The 25,084-nt window shown below is 34.5% G+C and overlaps 1 protein-coding gene across 1 annotated transcript in view; it reads left to right on the top strand.

Moving 5' to 3' along the window:
* Positions 1 to 25,084, top strand: part of LOC109107409 (pappalysin-2-like) — a 66,525-nt gene that overhangs the window by 11,640 nt on the left and 29,801 nt on the right. The window contains 9 exon segments of the mRNA XM_042718542.1: positions 5,137 to 5,285; positions 8,790 to 9,083; positions 9,950 to 9,980; positions 9,982 to 10,140; positions 12,719 to 12,840; positions 16,617 to 16,799; positions 17,694 to 17,997; positions 23,569 to 23,697; positions 23,877 to 23,962. Of these exon segments, the coding sequence (XP_042574476.1) occupies positions 5,137 to 5,285; positions 8,790 to 9,083; positions 9,950 to 9,980; positions 9,982 to 10,140; positions 12,719 to 12,840; positions 16,617 to 16,799; positions 17,694 to 17,997; positions 23,569 to 23,697; positions 23,877 to 23,962 (1,457 nt within the window).

Here is a 25,084-nt window from a genome sequence, read left to right as displayed (position 1 = left end):
ATCTTTTTTTAAACATCTTCATTTGTGTTCAGCAGAAGGTGAGGGTGAGTAAACGATGACAGAATGTTAATTTTTGAGTGAACTATCCCTTTAACTTGACCCATTTAGTTAAAAGCAACTTTGGACGTTGCATTCTAAGTGAATTTGGTTTCCTTTTCTACACAGTTCACACTCACGTTATGTAAGGAAAGCCAATTCTTTGAATTAATTTGTATGAATATTTTGTCAAAAAAGACAGTAGAGGAAGTAGGCAGTATTGAATCGCGACACTCAAATATGTGGTCCTTGTGAATTCACAGCTTATATTTGTCATGCCCATTGTACCCTGGCTCATGCCTTGTCTTATACTGTCTTATACTTCATACAATGGCACATGACGTACACTGTACTACTTTACCTCTTGTAATCATTTACCACTGTCTACTGTGGTCAACATTTATTATGGATTTGTTTAAATGGCACATTAATCCGATTCATTTTTTCAAATCTGATTTTTAGGACTTACTGACCTTGTGGCCATGTTGCATTTTAGTGAAATCAGATCTGTTCAGTGTATCTACATCAGTTGTGATGACTTAAGTGTCAGCAGCGAGATGCCAAGAGACATAAGAGAGGCATTTTGAGAAGAGAGGACAGAGATTTGGAAATTTTTGCCCATGCACATGTCCATTGCGTTTAACATTTGGTCTAGCACTCTCACAATATTCTGCATCTGATTGGCTTTACTTAATTGACAACAGTTCACAATGTAAAAAAAAAAAAAAAAAAAAAAAAAAAAAAAAAAAAAAAAAAAAAAAAGAAAGAAGAAATTATCCAAAATATATTTGTATTTTTCAGAACAGATCTGGAACAGCACATCGTTTAAGTCTAAGTTGTGTGAACATAAATTGTTAAATCATTTGAATTCTATTGCTCAATTAGCCCTAGGAGAGATTTAGGCAACACTCAAGAAAGATTGGCTCAGCCTTTGCTTGTTTAATAAAAAAAACGACATAAGAAGTATGTTACTTGGTTTATTCTCACATGGAATGGGTCCAAGGAACAGTAGGTGGTTCAGCTAATAGGCTCGACCCTTCGGCACGATCCAAAGGGCATTAAGAACGGGACCTCTTCAAACCAACAGCTCAATGATATGAGGTGCAAATATGGAAAGCCGTTTTAACATTTAATCTATAAGCCATACTAGTATCTATTTTCATGCTACTAGTACTTATTTTTTTTAGATACTAGTATCTTTTCCATTAAGTACTAGTACTTATTTATTAGCTACTAGTACTTATTCTTTAGGTATTCATTAGGGACTAGTGTCTTTTGTAAAGTTACTAGTACTTATTCATTAGATAGGTTCTTATTTATTTGATACTAGTACTTACTCCAATAGTGCCTAGTATTTAACCCTTTGATGCGTTACGATCACACCGGTGTGATCAGTCTTGGCTGGTCCTTGAAGCATACGATCACACTGGTATGATTAGAACATTCAGGGCGTCATGTAATTAAACTGCTGAATTCAAATCTGCTTTCGTGCTTTTGCTGGCATGGAGCCAGATCTGACACACTGAGCACTTGTCATATTATCACAACTATTCAGTGTTTTCAACCACATAATACTTATTTTAGGTTTCAGACATTTAAATACACATAAGTACCAGCAAAACCATACATTTATAGTTTGTAAAATATGTGCTGATGTCTATGGAAGCAGCAATAATGATCCTTACAAATATAATCTGACCACATATTTTATTAATATCATGACGCCATGGAAACAATAAGGCTATACATTCTAAAATAGTGGACACCTAAAAAAAGCCAAAAAATTTAACCCCTTAACTGTCACCGTCCCACCGCCCTAAATAAAATCTCACAGGAACCTCAATTTTTTTCATATCAACTTCAAATTTGGAACATAACTTATTTAGACACAAGGCTTTAATTTTATACCAATTTTAGAGTAAAACCTATTATGTAAAATATTTATAATAAATAAAATAAAATAAAATTAATATAGCACATTTTATTTACAGTACATTTAAACTTCTATAACTTTTTGATACTTTATTTATTTATTTTTTAAATTCCACTTTTGCCAAAATCTGCTAATTTTCTTCTTTAAAAAGAGACCAACCTTAGGTCTATATTCCAAAGTGTTCATAAAATGCAACAATTTAAGTTTGGATAGTGCACTTTAATGCCTATTTTAAAAAAATGGGGGGTGACAGTTAAGGGGTTAAACTCACATGAGAACAGATAAATTATACTCTTCTTGTTAAGAAAAAAAAAATAGAACTAGTACTTTTATCTGTATGCACCATAGGTCTGAGAATAACGCAATTTCAATTCTCTGTATGTGCTGTACATGTGGAAGAATTGACAATAAAGCAGACTTGACTTGACTTGACTTTTAGTTACTAGTAACCATTTAGATCAACGATATTCTGAACTTAATAGATACTAGTACTTTTTAAATTTGCATTTATGCCCAGTATGTTGAATATTAATGAGCCAGCCACATATAGGAGAGTGATTAGACAGAAAACAAAAATAAGGAGACAGATGTCCCTTTTTTTGAGTATATCACGTAGACAAAAACAATAATTTGTACACAAGCACATAAAAAACATATTTTTGTCAGTTTTGTAAACACTGTAATTTGGAAACATAGCAGCCTAATGTGTTTGTTGGTCATTGTACGAGTGACCTCTGGTGGCAGGATGGAGATTAAAAAAAAAAAAAAAAAAAAAACACCAGGTTTTCTGTACTTGTACGGCTGCACAATTTGGCCAAAAATGTTGTTTTTATCAATATAACTAATAATGATTGTGGTTATATATGGTTTTATCTTTGTTCTTCAAGCCATCTTGGTTATTTTTATAAGAATAGAGTATATTTAAAATTCAGTGCTAATCGACATAGCCTTTATCACTGTATAGAATAATATAAAGTGGCATGATTTCTGCCTCATTCTTATTAATGACACCATGTCAGATCACAAAAATATGTTATTTCAAAGACTTGATTGATGTTGTGTAGTGAATTTGTTCTAAAACATATCATTATACTTTTGTTAAACAACAGGTTTGTAATCTTTCCTTGTGTTTTCATGATAACCAATTAGCAAGTTAACATACAAAGCCAGTTATCCTTATTTAACAATCAAATTAATTCAGCATATTAATGTATTGTATTACCATGTGGAGTCTGATTGGACAGTGGAGAGGTACTCATGTTTATGTAATGATCTGTTTAAATGAAAATATCTCAAAATACATTCTCACTAGTTCTTTATAGGGTTGAAGATATCTCCAAATGCACAGGGATTGGTAATTATTCTGCTTTTGATATAATCTTTTCATTTCCATCTAGTAATTATTACAATAGTGACTAGTATCTATATAAATATAACTAGTAAGCATTCATTAGATACTAGTACTTATTTATTAGATACTGGTGCTAATTAATTAGATACTAGTAACTATTTAATAGATACTAATAGTTATTTATTAGGTATTAGTACTTATTTATTAGACACTAGTATCCTTTGTAATTACTACTAGTAACAATTCTTATATTACTACTCAGATACTTACTACTACTCGCTTTTTTACTCATTTTATGTTATGACTAGTCCAAATGGCTACAGTAGAGTTCAATAAAAATAAATAAATAAACAAATAAATAAAAAAATACTAGTAAATTAAAAAAAAAAAATCTTACTAGCAACATTTCGAATAAGTAATAGTATCTATTGAATAAGTACTAGTATCTGTTTAATAGGTACTAGTATCTAATGAATGAGTAGTTTCTAATAAATAAGCACTAGTATCTAAAAAAAATAAGTACTAGTATTTAACGGATAATTACTAGTATGCAGTAATAAGTACTAGTATCTAATGAATAAGTACTAGTATTTATTGAATAAGTATTAGTGTATATTTAATAGGTACTAGTATCTAATGAATGAGTACTAGTATCTAAAAAAATACGTACTAGTACCTAATGAATTACTACTAGTACATAAAAATTAAGGACTAGTCACTAGTGGAATACATATTAGTCAAAACTGAATAGTTGCTATCTCAATGATGGATCCCCATAGAGGTCAATGGCAAAAATGTAAAATTTGTTACTAGTAACAATATAATAATTAGTAGTCACTATTGAAATAAGTACTAGTATCTAATGAATAAGTACTAGTATCTAATGAATAAATACTAGCATCTAATAAATAAGTACTAGTATCTAATAAATAAGTAGTAGTATTTAATCAATAAGTACTAGTATCTAATGAATAAGTATTAGTATCTAATAAATAAGCACTAGTATCTAATGAAAATGTACTAGTATCTAATGATTAAGCACTAGTATCTAATTAATAAGTACTAGTAACTTTACAAAAGTCACTAGTACCTAAACAATAACCACTAGTACCTAAAGAATAAGCACTAGTAGTTAATTAATAAGTACTAGTACTTAATGGAAAAGATACTACTATCTAAAAAAAAATAAATACTAGTAACATTAAATTAATTACTAATGCAGTTTATAAATTATATGTTAAAACGGCTTGCCATAGTGCAAAGGCTTAAGCAGCTGAAAGCAAAAGAGAAAAATGACATGATGTGACATATTACAAAGTAAAAACAAGTTAACATCACACATCAAAGCGCTTCTATGGCAATTTATCACAGCTGGGAATAGAATAGAATAAAAAAGCGGGTAGTCGTTTCATGCGCCATAAGCAGTTCAAACAATTATAATCCCTAATCATCATGACATTAAGTGATTTTTTATGACTGTTGTTATTAAAACTGCTAATAAAAGTCAAGATGCGAACTAAAAAATATATATGTGTATGACATAGTACCGCAGTAATTTTTATGTTAGTTCTCTTACAAATTCCATTTGCTTACTTCTGATGACGTAAACTAAACTATTTAAACCATTGTTGTTTTAAACTGGTAATTCAGTACAGTTTGAAATTGTAATTGCCTTCTAAATCTTGAATGAACAAAATCCATCAAAGAAAAATGTAATAACCTGCATGTTATTCATTGATGTTTATGGCAGTTCCCTTAATAATAACTTGTTTTCTATGCAAAGTTTCTTGACTGTGTGTCAATATCTCTGATGCAGGGCTTATCTGAGCGTGAAGGAACTGAAGGAGCTGCTCCAGCTGAGCGGTTCAGAGACTCTCAACGTGTTCTTCGCTAATAATTCGGCACGCGAGGAGCTTGCTGGGGTTGCCACCTGGCCATGGGCAAAAGAAGCTCTTACTCATCAAGGTAAGATGAATCACAAGAGCTCATGTACCTGATGAAGTGAACAACCCAAGTCCAGTTTTATTAGAAGTGAGGTTATGTGAAAGTGAAGGGAAAAACAAGCCAAACAATGATGGGAATTTGAAAACTTAATGATGGCTTATGAAATGATTTGACTAAATGAGATAAGACTATGGTTTGGCTGGTTAGCGTGGCTCAGTTAGCCCCTGCTGGTAGATGCTGTAACTACACATCTGGTTTAAAAAGTGTCCTTTGTCCAGTGATGGCCTTCAAAAGACAGGGAAACTTTTTTTAGGTAACATAAATCTGAAATATTTCATCACCTTAAAGCAGATGTTTTATTGCTTTTCTTTTTAAATGCTCCTTAAAGCATAAAATGGATTTATGTTTTCCACTACATTTGACGTCACACCTCAGTATTGTCAATAGTAAACGGGTTGGGGCTTTGTGTATTTTTGATTTTTTTTTTGGAAGGGATAAAAAAACCCCGGCAAGATAACATGAGAACAGTCCTTTAAAATAAAAGACAACATAATATTTCAAAATAAAAGACTGGGAACTTTACACAAAAACTGTTACGCTAGATCTGCCTCTTGGCCTTTAAACCCAACTGGGTTCATTCTACCATGGACAATGTCAAGTTAAGAACTCAGTTGTTTCCTGTCACTACATTCCCCACAGCAAATGTGTTTTTTTTTGTACCTAATGCCATACATCTTCTTGTTCATGACCGATCAACTTAAATGTTTTCTTTAAAGAAACACATTCATGTCTCTTCCTCCTTGTTGTGTGTATTTTGCCTTTACAAGATTAATGGGCCGTAATCTCAAGCATAAAAGAAAACACTTGCAGCACGCATAGATTTCCCTGTAGATTGCCCCTTAATCATTAAGGTCGTCCACCGGGAGAGAAGAAAAGGAACTCGACAACAACCAAACAAAAAAAAAAGAAGGGTATTACGCTGTTGCCATCTCCATTCAACTGCCAGCTGATTTTATAGTACTCGTCGTTGCTGTGTTTTAGAGCTCATTAAAGCGTTCTCAGTTAAATCCAGCTCCTTTAAAAAGGAGATTTCTCTCAAGCAGGAAGGTTTCTTATGTAAGTCCCCCTCCCATTGGTTCAGGATGCATTATCAGACATTGTGGTCTTGGCTTTTTGGGTTATGGCTTTTGTTAATGAGATCATTTTGGCCTGTGCGTAGAACGTGAACTTTTAAACTGATATTAGCATGAGTAATTAGCGCCAACTTGCTTTTGTGAGCTTGAATTTGCTCATGAGTTTTCATGAATAAACATACAGTCTCTTTCTAATGTGTACATGGTAACACTTTGCATTCATGTTTAATTTGTTAACAATTAGTGCATTTATTAGGTACAAACTATTTTACAGCATTTATTAATCTAGAGTATTGATAATTTCTTAATATACAGTTGTTCATTTTTATTTTCTTAATTCGGATTTTAATTTGTACAACTTTTCAATGTTAAAAATGCATTAGTATGCATAGAAATGAACATAAACGTAAATAAGAAATGCTGTAAAAGTATTGTTTTTTGCTATTTTTTGTTGCATTAATATCAACATTATAATCATATTGCAAAGTTAATTTTCATTATATTTCTAGCCCCTTAAAGATATATTAAAAGTCCCCCAAATGTTATATTTTCTGTGATTATTAAATGACTCTAGATAAATTGAAATCTAGATAAAATGAAATCTAGATAAATTGTATTATTTTACTGTTGTTTTCTTATTACATAATTAGCCATGTAATAAACAGGATAATGCCATCAGCCTGTCTATAGCTATGTTTAGTATAACTATTATTATGCACATTTTGGAATATTGTGTTAAAAAAAAAAAAAAAAAAAACCCTTGATGGAAATGCCAAAATACACAGACATTCTAAAAATGCGCATAAACACTTATACGCACAATTGAGTATTATAAACTTTTTATCCGATAAGAAAAAATGTGCATAAACAACGATGGAATCACATTTGCCGAATAAATTCCACCATGCGCATGAAAAAAGTCATGTGACTTTGCACGATGGGATGGGATAACTTGACTAACCAGCAGACCGATCTCGTTGCACGGCATCTGAAATGTTGTTTTGGTCGTTCTGAAATCATATATCAAAATTATTATATTAAGTGGCTTCTCCTTCTTTTCTTAGTGATATTTAGTGCCAGTTTATCAGGACGTGAAGATTTTTTTCTCTTTGACTTGTTGGAGACAGTGCTTTATTTGCAAATGTTTTATGCGATATTCCAATTTGTGCATAAGTTAAATATTAATTTTTGGATGGCAACATAGCTGTTATCACAAAATAATATATTGATCACCCTGCTATGTTTTATATTGCTCTCAATTGTCCTGTAAATGATCTGAGCTGAGAGGTGGTCTGAGACATGAAAGGTAACATGAAATTCATGAATGACTTACCGTGATGCTTTGAATCACACAGAGATATGGCCCCTTTCTTATTTTCACAGAGATATGGCTCCATTCTTATTATGCCCATAATCCACCTCTGCTTTTGATTGAGTCTTTGGTACAAGACGATTTTTGTCCACAATGTTTTGCTGGACCTGCATGGAGGTTAAAAAGCAAGATTAGTTTCTCATAAATTAGGAGACTCAGTATGGTTTATGGTTTAATTTCACATAAATCACAAGCTTATTTTGCGAGAGTACCTTGATGTCTTATACTGAGGAGCAAGGTCAAGCTACTGTTCTGAATGCTTTAAGTGAAATCAGACCATAGCGTGGACTGCTGATCTTGTGGTATAACTCTAAACAATCTGTGTCTGTCAGATGTGTCTAGCCAAGCTCTGTCCATTAAGCTGAACTCCCATAAAACATGGATATTTCCTAAATAAAAAGGCTGTTTGCTCAAATCTTGTATATCCGCTGTAAATGGCCTGTCTGGGGTGGAGCACAAATCTCCAGAAGAGAAAGATTTTCGCAGATGCCCACATAAACCAACTTCTGTTTTTAATTAGTAAACAAATTAGATTTTTGCTTTCAAACCTAATAGCTTATATAAACTACAAGTTCAATATAACCAAAATTATGCAAATTAGTCTCACAATGTCGTTTCATATTTGTTCTTAAACAACATCTGCATGGATTTTAAACCGTTATAAATGTCACATTGTTTTAAGCTTTTTATTACATTATTTGCATATAAAACCAGATGCCAATTTTCAGGAGGTGTGGGATCTTTAATACATTTTACTATTTTAAATGTGGGTAGAACATTAGACAACACTGATAACCAGATGTACTGTTCTTTCTGATAATCCTAGCTGCGGTGGTCCCATTTTACAGGGTAGTGCACACTGTTTTATGCAGCAATATTTCAGAATAAATCAGTTTCATATACTCACAGACTTCTGGCTTTGAGATTAATAACTTGAACATTTACACCTCAGTGTTCTGTCAGGTGAAAGTTTGTATTGTTGCATCAACTGCAGAGATGTCTCTTTGTGTTATTTTTCAGGCGGAATGATTCTTAACCCCTCCTACTTTGGTACCAAAGGACACAACAACACCATGATCCATGAGATGGGTCATATTTTGGGACTGTACCATGTGTTTAAGGGTGTGAGTGAACGGGAGTCATGCGATGACCCCTGTCAAGAGACCACAGCATCAATGGAGACGGGAGATCTGTGTGCTGATACAGCACCAACACCAAAGTCTAAAGTTTGTCATGACCCTGATCCAGTCAATGACACATGTGGCCTTACCCACTACAAAAACACACCCTACAACAACTACATGAGTTACACAGGTAGTCATGATTAGTTTACTGTTTCAGTTTGCTCACCAAATACAACAAGCTTTACTTTAAAAATTATGTTATTGTCAATAAGTTATACCTAAATGCTTGTAGTGTAAACACACTACCATTCAAAAGTTTGGCACCAGTATGATTATTTTACATGTTTTTGAAAGAATTCTTGTGTTCACCAAGGCTGCATTTTTGATCAAAAAACTATGTGACATTGTAAAAAAAAAAAAAAAAATGTTTATAATGTAATTCATTCCTGTAATGAGAGAGCAGTAATATTCCTGTAATAAGAACAGCATTTATTTAAAACAGAAATCTCTTTACCTTTATTTACTGTCATTTTGATCAATTTAATGCATCCTTACTGAATAAAATAGCAATTTCTTTAATAGACAAAAGTAAGTGATTAATATACACTAATCAGCATCTGAAGTGGATCAAAACCTTTCATCAAACTTTGAACTTTTTTGATCCAGTTCAAATGTTGACTACTATATATTCCATATATAAGTAGACTGCCTGATTACAAATGTGAAGACACCTATACAGGACACACTTTAGTTTAATTAACACATTAGTTTAACATGTCTCTATGGTCAAATTATTTTGAATCTTTTGTTTCTAGGGTTTCTAGGGCTTTTCCAGTTTCATTATTATTATTATTATGATTATTATTATTATTATTTATTTATTTATTTATTTATTTATTTTAATGCTATTGTTGAACCACAATTCAAAAGCAGTGTCTGATTTTCATTAATATCATTTTCAGTATTTTTTATTTATTATTTCGTCAGTTTCAAGTTATTTCAGTGACCATTGTGGGTTTTTCTTTCTTTAATGGAAGGGTACCTTCTTTATTACAGATGATGACTGTACAAACCATTTTACACCCAATAGTAGCTCGGATGCACTGCTATATTGATTTGGTCTACAAAACCTGGGTCCATGGCAGAAAGCCCACCCCCGTTCCTCTTGCACCAGTGGTGATTGGTCAAGATGCAGATTCCGTCACCATTCATTGGCTGAACCCAATCAGTGGGCCACTTGCCCAAAGGTAAAGTAAGGACCATACATTGGCTCGTTTCCACTGAGCGGTACGGGTCAGTACAGTACAGTACGGTATGATTCGGGACCGAACACCGGGATCCAGCTTGCGTTTCCACTGCCAACAGTACCCTTACTTGATAGGCGTGGTGTATGCCGGTGTTGTGCCCAATTCTGACAACACTGGTAATACCCCCAGTATTGTTAGGTTTCGGGTTAGGTCTGGGGGAGGGGTTAGGATTAGGCAATCAAGTAGCGATTTCAATGAGGGGGGTAATACTTTGGCAGGGAGTCGAAAATGGGCACAACACCGGAAAGTAGCGATTGACGATAAAGTGCGACAATAAGCACAACTCTGCCTCTTTTTGTTAAATGATAGTTTTAATGAACAATAATAGCCATTATAAAATTATAAGTACAAAGTATAAGAGGCTTATATAAGAGGAAATAAAGACAAAAGCGAACAATTCAGTTAAACGTATGCTATAAGGTCAGCGCTGTATCACGGTAAAGTTTAAAATAAATATATAAAGTTAAACATAACTTTGTGCTCAGCCAAAACGATATGACCAGGAACAAATAATAAATTCATGAGACCACGAATGCCTGTTAAATATACCAAAACGAATTGTATATCATGTTTAATCACTACAGAGACATCAGAGTCAGCGGCAAATGTCAGAAGGACTAGCCGAGCTAAGGCTGCTCTAGGAGGATACATGAGCACTGAGCACCCAGTGATAGCCTAGAGCTCCGAAATGGGCATAGAAAATTTTCAAATAGGCACTATCTTTATAAATAAACAGCAGATTTGAGTTTAAACAACTAGATTCTCGCCTAAAAACTCTTAAAACAGTAACAGTAATATTTTGAAAATTACACTGGTTTTTGTGTGTTTGTGCACTCTGATGTAAATAAGCCCACCACTCATGGACCGCAGAGCGGAATGAATGAAGGACAGTTGCCAACTCTCACGAGACAATTAAGCAACCGCAGCTTCAAAATCAAGCCCAAAACAAGCCCAATATTTTTTTGATGATTTATTATTATTCATATTAATTATTATAAATTATTTATTACCAATAAATGAACCTGAAACATATTAAACTGAAACCATTTTTTATCGGAAAAGTAAAAACAAAAGATTATTTTACAAAAATCAGCAAACTGCTGGAACAAAACTCATCTCCAATCACCTGTGAGCAGAATAGGATTGGAGAGATGGAAAAGGAGAAAAACACAAGAGCTTCAATGGAGCTGTAACATAGCCACATATTTATAGCCTACAAAAATATAGGCTTTTCGAACCTATCTCTTAGTATTAGTATAGGACTTCTTTTTTTATTACAGCCCATGTTAATTAATACATTACAAAAACTGTAAATTAAAAAAATTTAAAATTAGTCTAAAAGAAAGTCATCCCACTACATCTACTCTTTCTGAATGTCATTTTTTTATCCAATGAGGGGGAGGAAGGGGCGGAACATTTGGCAAATTACGCTGCAGCACTTATATTATTGCACTGGTTGGCTATTAACTGTGAGCAGACAGAGTGTCATTCAATGCATTGGAGAATACGGCGAACATAAATAAAGAAACAAAGTTGCTTGTCAAGTTTCAGTAACAAGCAAGCATATTTTAAATTAAAAAAAAATGAGCCCAAAAAAACGCAACCTGGGATTTTTCTCCTAACTTTACAAAAAAAAACAAAAACAAACAAAAAAAACAACAACCCAAAGTCGCGTATAATATGCGGACTTGGCAACTCTGGTGAAGGAGACGCTTTATCCCCTTGTATCACGCAAAAGTGACGATTCTAGTCAACCAATCAACGTTCTGCAGTGAGTTAAGCTCCAGCCTTTTGGTAACCTTTGCTGTGCTAGGTACCCCAATGGAAGAGTACCAAAAAAGTGGTATGGCACGGTTCGCTATTTTGGTACCATTCTGACAATGGAAACGGACATAATTGCATACCGTACTGTACTGTACTGAACCATACCGCTAGGTGGAAATGAGCCAAACAGACAAAGAGGAAATAAATGTTTCTCAATTAAATAATTTATGCATTCATGTTATACTATTGCTTGTATTCTCAAAGCTTTCATGAGAAATTCACTTTGTTTCCTCATACAACTGATTTTTATCCAATTTGGTTTATAAAAGCCCTTTATACTTGGCCACACAATTTTTTTTTTTTTAAACAGATATGAACTATGCCATGTGAATACTGGATCTCATTTTCATGACTATGCTAACTAAAGTATGCTGATGTCCTAGTTATGTTACAAATGTGTATTTTTGCAGTGCAAAAACCTGCATTTTATTTACTAACCAACTGCTGTGCAGATGTTCTTAAATACCACAGCAGGGTATTTAAATTAAGTTATTTCATTCTATTACATATGAACACAAAGAAACATGTCTAACACTGACTGTGTCCTATATGTGATTCTATTGCTATCCAAATCAAAAACTCAGACTCAGTAAAAGCAAATGAAATTATGAATTTTGAGCCCTCTACTTTTTGACACAATATATCACTCTTTTTGTGCACTTGTAAAAATGCTTTTTTTTCTGTGGTTTTGTAGGGAAGGTGACATGAGCTGTCATCTCTGTGATGAGAATGGAGCACTTCATCAGTATGCCCATGAGGCCACTTCTCCTCATGCCTGTGATTCCACTGGATACTGGACACCAGAAGAAACAGTGGGTTAGTACTCAGTCATTCTTTATTATAACATTAGTCACACAACTTTACTTCATACTTGTGCAGGTGGAATGACACAAACCATAAAAAAAGTGTCATTGCTGTTGGGCTGTATATCAGCACTGTTGAAATCCTATTCATTCAATCAAATTAGAGGACCAGGACTAACTGCTGTATTATTGTTTTTGCATCATGACCTAACAAATCTCTTCCACACGCATATGTCATGAATTGTAAGATGCTGAGCGCATGACTGAATGCCGTCTCTGACATAAATGTTGTTGGATGTGTGCTTGATCCTAAACACACCACTGAAAATGTCACAAATGATCGTCAATGTAAAAAACAATACCTGGTCTTTGATTAATGAGGATAGAGAGAATTTAGCCCTGGCTTCTTTCTCCAAACTTGTGCATTCACATTCAGGTGGATCGTTCAGTCTCATGCGGGCCAGGTGCGTGCAAGTCTGGAAAAATTTAGGGAATAAATCATTAAATCATAATTGCCTGGATAAAGAACACTCTTTTTGCCATCAATGAATAAAAAAGGCCCTTGGCACAGCTTCAAGTTTTGGTAATATTGGGTGGTGTCCAGAAGCGGCCCATCATAAAAAGCGATGTGTATCCTGTGCAGCTTTTCAACTTTATACCTCACGTAACAGATGTTGCTGATTACTCTAATCAGAAATCTCTTAGCATCTGGTCTGCCCACTCACTGACGTTCCACGGATTAGACTTTGCTTTGAAAAGTCCACCCAAAATGTGGAAATCCTCCCCGGGTATGCAGTCGTTTTCATAAAGCACAGTATCATGAGGGAGGTCAAACATAAAATCATCCAGCTAGGTGGTAGTGGAGAGTGATTTTTGGCCTGGAGTATTGTTTTGAGAAACAGATTCATGAGAAATGAACTCTTAAATTTGAAAATAAAAATATATATCTCTAAGAAAACAATATCTTTGCGATATTAATGATGGATGAGATTTAATACCATCGGTTCAGGTCTGTTATAAATTATGGTAACCTATTGTTTTTGGTTTATTTTTAAAAACATGATAAAGTGCATGATGACTACCTAATGTGAATTATTTTGTCGGTCAGTTAATCATGTCAGAAAGACTTTAGGAGCAATATGACAACACTGTTTGTGTAGTATGAAATAATGCTCATGGTAATACCACGGTGAATCATTTGATAACTCTATTAATGCAGGCCAATTCGATACCAACAAATCATACAGTACTTGGATCTCAGATCTCACATCTTGTAGCACTCGCCCGCTTACCTGTACCTTAGCCTCGGTATGTGCTATAATGCAGCTTTTCGAGAAATAAGGCTCGAGCCAAGGCGAGCAGAGACCTGGTTAAGGTTGCTGAAAGAAGGAAGGATGACACGCTCACAGATCTTGCCGCATTGCTTCTCCCAAAGGGAGCATTACACCACATCTGATACAGTCATTAATTCTACCCTGTGTGGAGGCCCTCGCTCTGTTTATCTGACCAATTGAGTTTTATGGTTTGCCTTGGCCTGCTGCTGTTTACCCTGTACACATCCACACATGTGAGGCCACGCTGGGTGCAAAGGAGCGCTCTGTGACTCAAGGCTGCTGTCTGCCTATCTGTCTCTTTCGACCTGGAGTACAGTTTAATCTATCATTGTAAAACCTTTTGGAGGCAGAGAGTTCACATGGCCTGATATTTAGACTTGTGCTCTTTACATTAATGCACAATACTGTAGGATGAGTTCACTAAACAGTTGGTACACTTTAGCATGCATTATTTGGGCATAACTGTCTTATTTACAAATTAACCCCCTTTAGTTCAGTTAAACAAGGCTGTATTAATTTCCTTTTAAATTATAATTATAATAGATAATTTATCATTCCAGGTTTATTAAGGGAAAAACAGTACATTTTTCCCTGGCGTAATTAACAAACACACTGCTTTTGGCTGCAGAAAAGTAAGCTGAGATTTCTTTGGTACATACATCCAGTATAAACAAGCAAATCAGTATAAATCGGCTTATATCCTGACAGGTTTATATCCTTTTATATCTAAATATTATATATACTGACCATTTTACTACATTTTTCATTGTTCATAAAGTCTAACTTTTATTTACCTTTATATATAAATGTGCTTATTTATAAAGAGCTGATTTACACCACTGTTTAAAAGTTTGGGATCAGATTGATTTTTTTTTTAAAGAAAAATAATAGTTTTATTCAGCAATGGTGCATTAAATTGATCAGAAGTGACAGTAAATATATCTATAATGTTACAAAAGACTTCTATTTCAAATAAATTCTGTTCTTTTCATTAAAGGAATCCTGAAAAAAAAAATGCAGATTTAAATGCAGATTTTTTTTTACAAAAATATTAAGCAGAACCGTTGTTTTCAGCTTTGCTATTACAGGGATTGCGTTTTTTTTTATTTATTTTTTATTATTATTTATATATATATATATATATATATATATATATATATATATATATATATATATATATATATATATATATATATATATATATACTAAAATAATAAATAAAAAACTGTGATTTTAAATTGTAATAATATATCACAATATAACAGTTTTTATTGTATTATTGATTAAATAAATTAAGCATTATCAACCCCAAACTGTAGGATTGCAGTTGTGGAGCAAAGCTTTACAGTCCTATCAAAGTGTACCAGATTTAGTTGTCACGTTTGCTACAGAGAGGATCAAGGAACGCAGAGACGAGGAAAATGCGAATCACAGTCTTTAATATCCAAGGAAAGGGGATTAATACAAAGCAGGCAGGAGACACACATAGCACATCATGGTAGACATATAACACTGGACAAGGGAACATCAACACTTAAAATACAGGACTAAACTAGGCAATTAACGAGACACATCTGAACCAAATGAAACAATCACACATGGGAGAAAATGGGTCAAGGGGAGCACGTGGGGAGACACACAGACAGTCCATGGGCATGACAGTAGTAGTCTGCTACATCTTAACACTGAAATATAAACAACACAGGCGTTGATCGTCTGTGCAATTAAATGTTGCTATCAGTGGGTGTAGTTAATTCTTAGTGAAGCCCCCCCCCCCACACTTACCTTTCCCTGTCTCGCTCCTGTTCTTCAGGCCACTGCGGCCATTAACTCTTAGTTTAATAAATTATTTTGTGAGCCCTGTCTGTCCCAATTAAAGCACCAATCTCTCTCCTTTGCCAAGTTGCACCTGGGTCTTATGGACGATTGAGGTCTGGGGAAATGTGCTTCACATCCTTTGCCAAGACATGTGGTTTTTCCCAGACACTCTCTCTTTCTGTTTTCCCTTTCACTCGGTTTCTCCCTCTTTGCCTCCCATCCTGTCTTTTTTTGAAAATTGTCATAACAAGATTGAAGATTCAAGAGATTAAATGGTTGTTCATAATAAACACACAGAATTGCTTAGTTCCAAAATCTAGTGAGCTGCCTGCAGAGGCAGCATTTTAAAGTGCGCTCCCAACGCAAATGCTGTTATAAAAAGGTTTGCAAATTAATTAAGCTGCTTTTATTTAAATTCTAATTGATTTTAATTCTAATTAATTCCACTATTTTGTCAAGTTTTTTAATGCATTGCTATGGAAATGCCCATTTTAGGGCTTATATGCCAATTTTATTGCAATGAATTATCTCATCCTTCCAGGTGTATGTCCCATTTGCCAAAATGATTCTTAGCTTTGATGGCAAGTTACAGTATTTTCTTTTTGGCTTTGGATGAGGTCTATGTGTGTTTTTACAGGGGCTCCTGATGTGTACCAGCCATGTGAGCCCAGCATGCAAGCCTGGAGTCCTGAAGTTAACCTGTATGAGCCCAACATGACTACGCCATGCCCCCAGATCGAGGGATGTGTGTTGGAATTGCACTTCCTTCACCCGGTTGTCCCTGACACTTTGACTGTATGGATCACTTACACCTCAGCCAGTGAGTACTGTCTATCAGTAGGTGTATATCAAACACCTGTCATTATGGGAATATACACTATACTGTTCAGATGTGTGGTATCAGTAAGATTTTTCTTTTTTTAGTTTTGTAAAGAAATGAAGGGCACATTAAACTGATCAAAAGTAAGAAAGACTTTAACTTTGTTATCAATGTTTCAGGTAAATGCTGTTCTTTTGAAATTTATAATCACAGTTTCTACAAAAATATGAGGGGGCAGTCATGTTCTAATGGATAGAGAGTTGTACTTTTACCCTGAATGTCGCAGGTTCGGGTCTCAAGTCTGGCAGGGATTGGAGGTGGGGAGAGGGAATAACCAGTGCTCTCTCCACCTTCAATACCATGCTTGAGCAAGGCACCGAACCCCCAACTGCCCACTGTTCTGGGTGTGTGTTCACTTCTGTGTGTGTGTGTATGTGTGTGTGCTCACTAATGTGTTTGTGCACTTGGATGGATTAAATGCAGAGCACAAATTCCGAGTATAGGACACTATACTTGGCCACACGCCACTTCACTTTCAATTTCAATAATTTATTATAGTAATTAATGTTTCTTGAGCACCATATAAGCATATTAAAATGATTTCTGAAGGATCATGTGACACTGAAGATTGGAGTGATGGCTTCTGAAAATTCAGCTTTGCCATGACAGGAATAAATAGGATTTTAAAATATATTTAAATAATTTAATTGTGATAATATTTCACAACATTACTATTTATTCTGTATTTTTGATCAAATAAACGCAGTCTTAGTGAACATAACAGCCTTCAAACACATTAAAAAATCTTACCAACCCCAAACTTATGAACAAAAGTGTATGGATGTTTTATATTAATTAATTCTTTCTTTTTTTTTTTTTTTTTTTTTTTCACAGATCAAAAGGCAATTGCTAATATTGTGCTCATAACTGAGAATGGCGAGATGCTCCACACAGGTCCTCAGCATGCTTTCTGTGACATTCCTTTGACCCTTCATTTTCATACTAGTAAGAAGGTCAAGGCCATTAAAATCTCCACCTTTGATAAGAAGCTGGAGATCGATGCTGTTTTGCTGACCTCACGGCCCCAAAATCCTCTCTGCTCTGGCTGCCGCTCCCTTCTCTACAGAGTGCTTAGAGAACCACCAATCAGAGACGACCAGAGTCCCGTCATCGTCAAAAAGCCCACATACACTGACAGGTAAGAATATGCATCTTTGTATGATTAACAATAGCACTTTGTTTTGTACGCAGACACTTTAAAAGACTAAATTTTAAAATATTTATTTGAAATTGGCGAGTCATTAGTAATACTGTCAAGCGTTTTCAAATAATAATGTCTCTGTCATGTTTTTATTGTGTTTCTAGTTGATTTACAGCATTTCTGGGAGTATTATTTTAAGTGTGGCTTAAATATAAATGCTGAACATGTTGTGTTTCTAAAACTGTCATCGAATCGTATCTTCGGCATATCACTATTCAAGTATTGTGCAATGGTTTTCGCCTGAAAAAAATTTCATTAGCCATTAATTTTACAAGTATCAACGCATAGCCAATTTCTGTTCAGTTCCTGTCACATTTTATTCTGTTTGTTCCAGTACAAATTCATCAACGGGCACTGGATTGTTGTTCAAGTACTTGCAATAGGTCAAAATGTCCAGAGATTAATAGTGTGGATCAGAGAATGTAACATATCCAGAAAAGTTCCTTCCACAAGTCCTGTAAGCTCAGAAAGATGGAAACTCTACTGGGAATTGAGCTATGTGGATAGGGAAAGGAAAGAAAGACAGATTGGATCTGCAAGAGAGAGAGAGACCGAGAGAGAGAGAGTGGTACAATGAAACCCTGGAATATAAACCAAATGTGACCGCTTTACCCATAGAACAGTAAACACCCGTGGTTGTTTGTAGCTGCTCTGAAATTTCCAATCTATCGCTGAAGGGAGTAGTGTGCTTGATGTAGTTAGTGTGCAGTAATTGAGAGACCTGTCATTTGGCATGCAGGGAGACAAAAGAGTGACAATGAGTACAGGGGAAAAAGGGAGTGGGAAAGAAGATGGTTTTGTGGGAAGGTAGGCTACAGTGCCACCGTGAGGTCTGCAGCAAAAACAAAGCACTTTCCATGTAATGGGTAAGGAAACAGCCAGTGAAAGGAGGTGCTTAACCTTCAGAAAATGTTGATTGTTAACCTTGGGGGGACCCATACTATATATTATATGAGCTGTTTTATTTTCAATGCATTTTATATGAGGTTTGAGGATTTTCCTAACCTTTAAGCGGCAGTACTATTAATTCCCAAACTTGTATTATATTTGATTTTGTTGTATTCTAGAAAATAAATAAATAAATTAAATAAATACAAAATTATAGTAATAATTATTATTAATAATAATAAATAGATCAAAATATTGTTTTGTAGTTTTGAAAGTTTGTGGTCAGTTTTTGAAAAGTCTGTTATGCTCACTAAGACTGCATTTATTTGATCAAAATACAGTAAAAACAGTATCTTAGTGAAATATTATTTGAAATTTTAAGTTTTAGTTTAATATATTTAATTGATTTCTTATTAGAAACTTTAAAATGAACAACATATAAATAAAAAATACATACACACACACACACACACACACATATATATATATATTAGTGCTGACAAATGATTAATCGCGATTAATCACATCCAAAATAAACGTTTGTGTTTACATAATATATGTCTGTGTACTGTGCTTATTTATTATGTATATGTGACCCAGGACCACAAAACCAGTCTTAAGTGTCAATTTTTTGAAACTGAGATTTATACATCTTCTGAAAGCAGAATAAATAAGCTTTCCATTGATGTATGATTTGTTCGGATAGGACAAGATTTGGCAGAGATACAACTATTTGTAAATCTGGAATCTGAGGGTGCAAAAAAATATATAAATATTGAGAAAATCACCTTTAAAGTTGTCCAAATTAAGTCCATAAAAACAATAAATACTAAACATAAATGAAGTTTTGATATATTTACGGTAGGAAATTTACAAAATATCTTCATGGAACGTGATCTTTACTTAATGTCCTAATGATTTTTGACATAAAAGAAAAATCTATAATTTTGAGCCATACAATGTATTTTTGGCTATTGCTACGAATATACCCCAGCGACGTAAGACATAAGGGTCACATATGCATACACACATATAGTATATATGTGATTTTGAAATATTTACATGTATATACGTTTAGATATTTATATTATTATATTTTATATAATATAATATATTTTATCTATGAACATGACATATTTTTCTTAAATATATACATGCATGCGTTATATAATACATAATAAATATACACAGTGCACAAACATATATTATATAAACTATATATATATATATATATATATATATATATATATATATATATATATATATATATATATATATATATTAGTACTTTTGTTGCTGAACATTAGAATGGCTTATTAGATTCAATTATTTACTTGTTCTGTTGTAAAAATGTAAAATAATTTTTACTTTTTGGATGGTTTTTCATTGAATGCTTTAAATAATTGGACACAGTTAAGAAGGTCAAAACCTCTGAGGTTACACAAACCCAAATGTGTACAGGCATTTGATGTGTTTAAGCTCAAGTGTGTTATGTTCTCCTTAGTCACCTAGATGAAGGTTTCATGGGTCTAATGGCTCGTGTACAGTTGCCAAATAAAATATGTTATACCTCACCAGAGGAGGTCTTGTTCTGTAGGTCACTGCCTTTCTCTATAACTGGCTGTGCTATGAAGAAAGCAATATGACTTTATCTTATCACTTGCTCAGAATCCTTAATTGGATCTCCCTTTGTGACCTCAGAACAATAGCTTTAAGTAGTCTCTCTCCCCTTCCCTGTCCCTGGAAGTAATCCATAATTAATAAGAGCAATTTGTTGAGTAATAAGACCTGCTGGAGAAAGTAGATGATGCTCAGTTAGCTAGGCATCCTCTTACCCCGGCCGGAAAACGACTGAAATCAAACAAGCCTTGGCAATCATGGTTAGACTCTTTTTATAGGGTCATTCAATCAGATCAGATCGATATCACCGAGGTACATCACAGCGCGACATGCAGTGATACCCTCAACATTAAAAGGTCATTTCCATTTTTAACAAGGCTAGATTTGAGATCACCCTGAGAATAGAAATAGCTTAGATCAAGTATTTCTGCAGCATGTTTCAGGTTCATATTGTGCATTTGAGCTGTTGTGCTGAATATCAGCACATCTGTGATTCTTCAATATGGTTTATGATCACTTTTAAAGGAATAGTTCAACTCAAAATTAAAACTTGCTGAAAATGTAGCCTACTTATCCTCAGACCATCCAGATAGATACCGATATTTAGTTGTGTTTGTTTCTTCATTGGAAAAGATTTGGAGAACTGTAGCATTACATCACTCTCTCACCAATGGATGCACTGCAGTGAATGGGTGCCGTCAGAATTAGAGTCCAAACGAGAAGGGTCTGGCTGCAGACTTGCACTTGCACTCTCAGACTTGCACTCACTTCGACAAGTGACATCACTTGCAGTATTTTTTATTTTTATTTTGTTCTATTTATTGATTACTTTTTGTTTGAATCTCACAACATTTTACAACAGTAGCCAGGTGGAAAAGACAAGAAAAAATAAACTAAATTATGTCACTTGCAATCTTCACTTGCACTCTCCGCTAGGTTTCCTGCGACGTCACTTGCAATCGACACAAATTATGCGTGTTGCCAGTTGAGATAAGATGGTGTGTTGCTTAAACGATTAAAATTAATTTAGTACCGTAACGTACAGGGTCCTTCAAGGAAAAGACATGACCCACAAATCTGTGGCCACAAAACAGCAGAATATAAACGCAATGCACAAAGTCTCCTGTTAAGCATTTTCCTCCTGTAGAAAAACATAAACACTTAATATGGCTTAATGTATTAAGATACATTAAGTGCAATTAAAAGATGAAATTCAATATATAGTTATTATTTAATGTAGTACAATACAAGCAGATGGCCGTGAACACAATGTGCAAACTTTCACTTGTCCTCCCACACAGCAAAAAGATTAATGTGGCATAATAAAAGATGATAAAGACAATTCAGTAGCCTATATCTCTTGTTGTTGACTCAAAGTATATACAGACCAGCAAATATGAATGTGCATTATGAAATGCATTAAGTGATTTTAAAAGGATCAACTCCATTCAGGCAAGCAGACGAGCCCAGAACGCAATGCGTTAAATTGCACGTAAAAAATTTTCCTCCCGCAGAAAATCATTATAAATGAAACACGTAATGTAGCTTAATGGACAAAGACAATGATATAAAAGAGCTATAGACAGTTTATTCTACATGGAAAAACGCTTAACGCATAGTTATGTAGGTCTATATTTTAATAATGAAGAGGAGCATATTGAGTTTGGTCTTTATCATCTTAGTCCATTATGCCACATTATGCCACGTTTTGCAGTATGGGAGGAAAATACTATATACATATTCATTATATTAATAAACTGTATATAGAATTTGGTATTTTAATAGCATCGTAATACATTAAGCCTTGCTAAGTGTTTATGTTTTTATATAGGAGGAAAATGCTTAACGTGAGACTGCGCATTGCGTTCATATTCTGTTGTTTTGTGGCCATGGATTTGCAAGTCTTGTCTTTTTCTCCTACAGATGACTCGGAGGACCCTGTACGTAACAGTACTAAATTAGTTTTAATCGTTTAAGCACCACAGCTTGTCTCCACTGGCAACATGCACAATTTTTGGCGATTGCCAGTGACTTCGTAATTTAGTTTCTTTTTTCTTGTCTTCACCACCTGGCTACTGTTGTAAAATATTGAGAGATTCAAACAAAAATAATAAATAAATAAACAGAACAAAATAAAAAATAAAGACTGCAAGTGACGTCACTTGTGGAAGTGCAAGTGTCTGAGAGTGCAAGTGCAAATCTGCAGACCCTCTTGGTCCAAACAGCTGATAAAAAACATCACAATAATCTAAAAAAACCCAATCTAATATAGTCTTGTGAAGTGAAAAACAATGTTTGTAAAATCCATCAAGACGTTTTTAACTGGTGATTCCTATCCAAAAAAATTGTTTTCTCAGCTACAGTAGTCAGCATTTGAAGTGGATCAAAAAAGTTAATCAAAGTTGTCCTAAGACAAGAACCCATTTTGGTTATAGGACAACTTTGATGAAAGGTTTTGATCCAGTTCAAATGTTTGTTCATTTATGTATTTATTTATATTGTATTAAATTGTTTTTAAGATTTCAATAAACATGAAGTTTATATTGAGTAACTTTAAATATTACAAATATTTTAAATGGAATCTTTCAAGCTACTCTGTTTTTAGTGCTTCAACAAAGATAGTTTCAAACAAAGCCACAGCAGAACTGTTGGAATACCGAGCCACACACAGTTGTGGTGTTTTGTTGCTGAATGATTCATTGTTTTTGAACAGTGTTTTAACAAATTGTTTAAGGAATAATCCAGTAACTCACCCATAAAGACGGCCACATTTCACTCCTGGATGAATCATTGTTTTTGAACTAAATGGTTGAATGAATGATTTGATTACTAACCTGCAGAAATAGTCACCAAAAAATCCTCACCACTATTCATTCATTCATTCATTCATTCATTCATTCATTCATTCATTCATTCATTCATTTTAAATTCGTAATGCTTTTACTGCTTGCTTTTTGCTTGACTATGTAGATTTTGTTCTGAATGTGTTTGTGTGCTTAGTGATGTGCAGAGGGACGTTCAGTACCTGTACAGGATCCAGGTGGAATCAGACGGTTTGTTCAGTGAACTTTCCCCAGGCCTGGTTTACACTCATGGAGAACATTTCTGTGGTGATGGCACACTACAGGGGTCAGTATAAACTTATAGGGTCTGTCAGAGGTTTTGCATGTTATGTGCTTTAGTCATTTTTAAAGAATGTTTCATATTTTTGAGTATTTGTTTGAGTCTTTTGTGTTTTGAAGCATAGCCAAAGACCTTCCACATGTTTCATAACTGTAACCCTTGGCATCGGTCTCTCTCCCCCACAGGACTGAGGCTTGTGATGACGGGAATCTCTTAGATGGAGACGGCTGCTCAAAAAAATGCCAAGTTGAACCAGGTTTCAAGTGTCATGGTGAGTCACACTCAAAAAACAAATACTGTCCACTGAGAACTCTGGCCCTCAGACTGTAAACACCACAACTCAAGTGCCAGAAAACTTCCACACAGCACAATAAACCAGGGTAATAATCATAACCAGCTCTCAAAACAAAACAAAGCAAACCAAAACAATATACTATTGCTATGTCTCCTGTAGATTCGGATTCCTCTGCTACTGTTTTTCTCTCATAGTGATATTGAAGGAAATATGGAGGCCGTCATACTCAAAAATCCAAAAAAGTATTCCTTCTAAAACTCAGCATTATGAATAAAATGCAACAGACACTGACAATTTTTTCAATCTATTCTCATAACACTAGATGATATTTGTCATCAAATACAGACAGTCATTACTCTGGAGTTCAAATTTAACATTGTTAAAATCATCCTCTGTTTTCTGCAGATGGGAAAATGTACAAATAAAGAAAGGTTGCATGAAAAAAATTAAATTGTTGCATGTTAGGTAGCAAAATATATACATAAATTTAAAATATCTTAATTAAACATTAATTTATTTGTTGTTGTTAGGGGGTGTCATATAATAATCATTGTATTGTGTATATATGTTTCACAGGAATAAATATTACATTTTAAAATTTTATAAGAAATCATTTGTAGTAACATGGCATTAAACGTCTCGGTCACGTATGTTAACCCTCGTTCCCTGAAGTAGGGAATGGAGACCATCGGTGACCAACGAATTGGGATATCGCTTCGATAGACCAATCCACTTTGGGTGTAAACTAAACGAGCCAATCCACATTGGCATGCAGTTATTGCATCCAGCTGCTGCTGATCACAGCGTGAGTATAATAAGGCAGCAGGTGCAATGCATACCAGGTTTTCACTGAGGAGCCGAACCGGTGACCCGGCCGCTCAGCAGTGGTACAGCAACCTTGGCAACAGGACGTGACGTCTCCGTTCCCTCCTTCAGGGAATGAGGGTTACCATACATAACCGAAACATTCCCTTTCAGTCGGTCACTCTTGACGTCATGTCAGTGACCGACGAATTGTGGTCCCTACTAAAGCGCCATGGGTGCTGCCCCTTCCAGAACCCTGTGCGAGCTGCCTGCACCCCTATTTGGTGTAAGCCG

This window comes from Cyprinus carpio, chromosome B2 (assembly GCF_018340385.1).
Source record: "Cyprinus carpio isolate SPL01 chromosome B2, ASM1834038v1, whole genome shotgun sequence".
NCBI classification, from domain to species: Eukaryota; Metazoa; Chordata; class Actinopteri; order Cypriniformes; family Cyprinidae; genus Cyprinus; species Cyprinus carpio.
This window is presented reverse-complemented; position numbering and strand designations above follow the sequence as displayed.